The sequence below is a fragment of the Littorina saxatilis genome, unplaced genomic scaffold (genome assembly GCF_037325665.1).
Source record: "Littorina saxatilis isolate snail1 unplaced genomic scaffold, US_GU_Lsax_2.0 scaffold_3040, whole genome shotgun sequence".
NCBI lineage: Eukaryota > Metazoa > Mollusca > Gastropoda > Littorinimorpha > Littorinidae > Littorina > Littorina saxatilis.
The window spans coordinates 5,001-11,175 of NW_027126288.1; the positions used below are offsets into that span (position 1 = coordinate 5,001).

The 6,175-nt window shown below is 44.0% G+C and overlaps 1 protein-coding gene across 2 annotated transcripts in view; it reads left to right on the forward strand.

Annotated features, from left to right (window-relative positions):
• The window catches only part of LOC138954749 (uncharacterized), a 7,378-nt gene extending 1,306 nt beyond the window's left edge, over positions 1 to 6,072 (forward strand). The window contains exons 1-2 of one of the 2 annotated variants that reach the window (XM_070326519.1): positions 1,248 to 1,360; positions 1,702 to 6,072. In XM_070326519.1, the coding sequence (XP_070182620.1) occupies positions 1,787 to 2,335 (549 nt within the window). In that variant the 5' untranslated portion in view covers positions 1,248 to 1,360; positions 1,702 to 1,786 and the 3' untranslated portion in view covers positions 2,336 to 6,072. Of the gene's footprint in view, positions 1 to 1,247; positions 1,361 to 1,701 lie in introns of those variants that run through there. The other variant, XM_070326518.1, reaches the window with a different exon arrangement.
• Positions 6,073 to 6,175: the final 103 nt, after the last annotated feature.

Here is a 6,175-nt window from a genome sequence, read left to right on the forward strand (position 1 = left end):
TAATTCGTCACTGTGGGTATATATATTGCCAACACTTGAGGTGGAACACGTGAGATTTGAGCACCATCCGACAGTGGTAAGACTAAATCTAAACAACGAAGTGACTGTGGTAAGATGAACAAAGTTAAAAAAAACAAAGGAATACTGTACTCACCAATACAAGAACGAGATAAGACGGTACGAATTATCGCTTATGGTAAGACTGATTATTAAAGTTGTTTGAGTCAGATTTTGTAAAAAAAGCTTCTTTGTTTAACCACAAATTTGTTGAGAATTGTATAATGCCAGAAAAGGATGTTATCACCAGTTGGATCCCAAAAGTAAAAAACTTTCAAGCGTGCTGTTTTGATCATAAATACGTTTACGGATTTTAGTTCTATAATGTTTGAAAAACAAGCGAACAAACAACCAAACTAACAAACAAGCTAGCAAAAAAAGTAAGAAAAAAATGATGGAAGGTTTTCTGGCAATGACGAATCTGAACGGGAGACGAAATTTCCTTGCAAGTGCAAGGCATGCACGTGTACCGTTAACATTGGTCATGTGTACCGTTAACATTGGTCATGTGTAGTTAACATTGGTCACGTGTACCGTTAACATTGGTCATGTGTACCGTTAACATTGGTCATGTGTACCGTTAACATTGGTCATGTGTACCGTTAACATTGGTCATGTGATACTGTCTGACTAGCAAAGCCAGCGAGACATAATCTTACGAGCGTGATCACAATTCTTAAAAATAGCTTCGAATAAGGTCAGTCCTTTATAGTGCAGCATACAAGTGCCACAGCTGAGTCAGGCCTGAAATGAAAAACCCGCATTATGCAGTAGAACCACCTTTCAAGACACCCCCCCCCCCCCAATTCCAGAAACACCCCCTTCCCCCTCTTTAAGACTCTTTCCGTGCATAGCCTCTGTACGTTTACTCCAGTTTGAAGACCGAATTTTTCATTAGAATTTTTTTTTTTTTTTTTTGGGGGGGGGGGTCTTAAACGGGGGGGGGGGGGGGGGGGTACCGTTATATTTCAAAATTGTACTTTGTGATCTCGTATCGCGTGACATGGTGCAAACAGAATTTGACACGGATGTATATATTTATAGGCTAATGCCTATCCGGTACTGCCTGGTTTGTTTGTGTGCGGATCCGGCCGTTGCATTTTTTCAGTTCTGTGGTGCGTAATTGCTTTTGAAGTAGAACCGAGTCAAGGTCGTTTGAGGAAAATAACAAGAAGCCGCAGAATCTCAGTCGTGTTCAGCGCAGTGATGGTGGTGGTGGTAGTGGTGGTTGTTGTTGCTTGTTTGTGCGCACTGATTTTCTGATTTGGGAATAACAAGACCTTGGGGTCTATTCACTTTCAGGGTCTGGTTATTACATGTTTTCTCAAAACACTCTGTTGTGTCTGTCTGTCTGTCTGTCTGTTTGTCTGTCTGTCTGTCTGTCTTGTCTTTGCGTGTGGGTGCGGATGTGTATGTGTTTCTCATGTGTTTGTCATTAAAAACAGTCAAAACACAAGAAAGAACATAGTTGTTTGGAACGTTTAGTTATAAACACACCAATACATTTTACCAGCTTGCCGAGTCAGTTGGTGATATTTGAAGTGGGCAGACACATACCAATGAAATAAGGAATATAATCAGCTTTTTTACCTCATGTACATGCACACGCTTCTAATCAGCCCTGCTTATCATTCTGTGTTGCAGGTTAAAAGACTAGAAAACTCAAGTCACCACAACGAACATCATCACCACCGCTACCCTCACCACCACCAACTCTCCACACAGAACCATGAAGCAGCTGACAGGCCTGAGAACCATGTCGACCACCAAGCAATGGATGCCGGACCAGGAGGCCGACCCCGGCACGGAGCTCAAGTCCGGTGACCTCTACCTCCTCAGCTCCGTGACCGAGAACGCGAAGAGCACGTGCAAGCCTAAGCGATGCGCGCGCTACCCTGTGCACGTGAAGGTGTACCGATCTTGCTACGGACACTACGCGGTGGTGACGGCGAGTCTTCGCGCCCCGGCCACCTACCTGAACCTCCGCACGTGCAACTGCAGACCTTGCGTTTCTTCAGTTCCCGAGTCCCCCGACAGCAAATTCCGCGTGGAGATGGGAGGAGGAGAGGGGCAGGTGATCTACTTTGAAGTCAGCAGCAGAGACCCTGGCGGTCTGGAGGGATGGGTGAAGGCTTTCCAAGGAACTCTCTGCCCGTGTCCTGGCTCCATCTCCCCCTCCCTCAGTCCCGTCATCCCCCGTAGTCCCATTATGCCAACGCTGCAGGAATCTATTGAAGAGGAAGAGGAAGAAGAGGAGGTTGTCTGTGGTCTTGGCTGAAGACGTTTACTCAAAAACATCGTTGGAATGAATTTTTCTCCTGAAATCCATTTTGAGCACTGGTCACCCGTGATGGCCATAGTTCTGCTTGCTGCACCTTTCACTGTGGCTTTTTCCAGTGCTGCTTGAGCTTGTCATCGTAGATCCGTGTGAAGAACACAGCCACGCCGCTGCGCTTTCCAGTGGAATTCGCTTGTTCTGAGCCGGACTAATCTACGGATCACAGCCACCAACTCTCGGCATTTGGTACGGAACGCGCCTGTTTGAAACTCTAATCGTCCAACTTTGTCTGTTTTGAGTTGGATCTGAAAACTCTTGTTTGTGAAACTCTCTTCAGACTTATGTCTAGTTGTAAACACAGCCGGGCTGGGATGGGCCTGTGTGAGACTTTAATCTTCGCACTTAGTTCCTGTGGAGTGAGAATTTGGATCTCGCATGCCTCAAACATCAGACCAAGTCTTTGCAGAGTTGGACTGGAATACGCTTGTTTGAAGAACAAATCTGTGCACTAAATAATGTGACGCTTGGACACTGTTTGAGACTTAACATCTTCAGAGTGTTTGGACACTGTTTGAGGCTTCTAGTCTTCAGGGGAGCTGGCATGTTTGAGAACACATCTGGGACTAAATTCTAGGGTGCTTGGACAAAACTTAACTTTTGCACGTTAGGACTTAACCTGCGCACCTTTGGACCAACTCTGTGAGTGTTTTGACTAAAGCTTCACTTCTGGAAGCTAAATCCGCGCGCTTTACATAAGTGTCTGTATGTTGTGGTCAAATAACTCCGAGCCGTTGGAAGAAAATAATCCTTGCGCATTTGGACAACATCCTCGTTCATTCCTGTTCACGCAAATCGTCTTCGTGGTCATTGGTTCTGTTGGTTTGACGTCATATGTATCCTGTTCGTCGTCATTAACACATTTTGACAGTTTGAACTGTTGACCAGCATATGTCCACTTCAACAAGGGCACGAGAGAGAGAGAGTGAGAGAGAGAGAGAGAGAGAGAGAGAGTGAGAGAGAGAGAGAGAGAGAGAGAGTGAGGGGGGGGGGGAGGGGGGGAGGGATGAGGGTGTGTCGGAGAGAAGATCCTATGTGTGAATGGAAGCCGGACTGATGACTAAGAAATGTCCAGTTTGACAAGAGAGAGAGGGGCGGGGGGGGGGGGGAGGGAGGGGTATCTGGTGCGTAGAAGATCCTCCGTGTATGAATGACAGCGGGACCTCGCTGTGAACGGGTCACTCTGGGTAACCTGCATGTTTGACAGGAGAGGGTGTTCTCTCCTTGTTTCAATGACAACTGGACATTGCCGCAAAAGGTCACAGTATTTGCGTGTGAGAGAGAAAGAAACGGAATTCCCCGTAGTATTTTCGTCATCGCAGTAGAGTAGCCATTGTCTTAACAGCGTATAGATGTTGCCAAAGTTCTTTCTTCACACACACGCCAGTATAGTGAGGGTTATTTTCGGGGATGGAAAGGCGAGGTTCGTTTACAAGAGATGACCTTATGGACTCATTGTGAAGACAATAGCTTCTTACTGTCCGTCACTGTCAGACACTCACTGCCACTGTTTGGCAAGTGATGAGTCACCGATTTTCTCCCCAAAATAACTCGTCCGTGCGATCGGCTGCACGAATTGCACTGGCTGCTGTATGTTTTTTATTTTTATTTTTTTAATTTTTTTTTAAGTGGTCGTCGCTAAGTGAAATCTTCTTTTTAAAGCTTCTAAAATGTTTTTGTTTTTTTTAGAAGCATACTTCAGAAAGACATGTCTACTTTTACAGTTACAACTGTCCGATGCCAAAAATATCGTTGTCAGTTTTCTATCGTTATCTTTTTTTGTCTGGTGTCAGTGTTTGTATGTGTTTTGTGAGTATTATTGTTGTCAATCATTCCTCGGTTTTAGTTTCCATTCGCAATCAAAAACCGTCCAATTTCCCCATACTTAGAAGAGTTGTTCACATTTGCATGTTAGTGACAGACAAATGTTCTACAACAGCGAGAGAAATCTCTCACGAGATGGTTAATTAATTACCACGGTCAATTTAGAAGATCAACGAGGGTGGGCTTGGGGGGGGGGGGGGGGGGGTTGAAGAGTGATTAGCCAAATACAAAAACAAAAACACATTTTTTTTCCATCAATTTAAAGTCACGCAGAAGCAATTTATACATGGCATGACATGTACTGAGACAATAATATGTGGCCAGTAACATCGTCTCTCTCTCTCTCTCTCTCTCTCTCTCTCTCTCTCTCTCTCTCTCTCTCTCTCTCTCTCTCTCTCTCTCTCTCTCTCTCTCTCTCTCTCTCTCCCTCCCCCCCGCCCCCCCCCCCCCCCCCCCCAACCGAGGTCATCGCCATCCACGAGTTTAAGTCATGATAATGTTCACGCGATAAAGCATAAAACGTGACGACTGTTGCAACAAATTCAGCAAAAGATAACAACCGACTCTTTCCAGTAAGAGCCGGTTTGACATCCCAGTTTTGTCAACGAACTTAAGACTACATGCACTGTACTAAGCAAAGGTTGCAAGATTATAACGTTATCAACTGCACTTAATTTTCACATAAGGAACATGCAGGCGTGACCTAGTTATCAGGTCAAAATGTGCAGTGAGTCATAATCATCTTAACGTTGATTTGTCGTGTATATGTCACCATTCGTTATCGATCTTTTTTATGTTGTTCTTTCATCGTTGTCATTGTTACAAATCTTGATCTCAGCAGTTTATATCGTCCGTCATTCGTATTGCTTCGTCAACCTTTGCCACTGAAATGGAATACTCTCAATCTCAGTTTTGTACTGAATCTGTGTTGCACACTTCTTAATTCTTTCTTTCTTTGTTCACGGGCTTAGACTCCCACGTTCACCCCTGTCTTTAGCACGAGTAGATTGTTACGTGTATGACCGTTTTTACCCCGCCATTCAGGCAGCATACGCCGATTTCGGGGGAGGCATGCTGGATATTTTCGTGTTTCTATAACCCACCGAACTCTGACATGGATTACAGGATCTTTTCCGTGCGCACTTGGTCTTGTGAATTGCGTGTACACACGAAGGGGGTTAAGTCTCTACTTCTTAATAAAAGAGGGCGCACGAGTCGAATGTTTGTTCATAATCTGGGATGGTTCGTCACCTCAGTTTTCATTGTTAAAATTTAAGTATGCCTTTTTTTTCTCCTTTTTTTTTTTTTTTTTTTTTTTTTTTGACGGGTTTGCAGGATGGGTCTTTTTTCTATTTGGAACAATCTCACTTTTCAAACCCCGAACAACAACATTCAGAAGAAGAAAAAGAACCTGTCCCAAGATAGGCCAATGGGTCCTAAGAGAACGTAAAAATCAAATAGTCAAGTCAGTCAGAAAAAGAAACTTAGTATCCAGTTGTCCTTATTCTTCCGGTTGGGATAGTTCTAAGCGCCGCCCAAACTAGTGTAACTTCAAGTTTGCAGCAATACATGAAACAATTTCATTTTACAGTTTTCAGCTTGTGGGTGGTTAGTAGAATGCGGTTTAAATTGCATGCCATTATACAGCTGGTTATCCGCTATAACGAACACAAGGCATTGCTGTTGTAATTCTTCTGTTACCTGTGGCTTTGTGAGGCTATATGAATGGGAAAACGTTAATTTTGTGATAAAAATTATGAATGTGTGCCACACTTACAGTTATTGTTTTGTGATATGTGATGTGATGGATTCCCGAATGATGACGGTACGGGTATACAATAAAACTTTGAAACATACGACTATGATGCATTTCGTTGTTTGTTTGATTGTTTGTGGGTTTGTTCCAGACTGAGAGAGAGAGAAAGGGAGAGAGAGAGAGAGAGAGTGTGTGTGTATGTG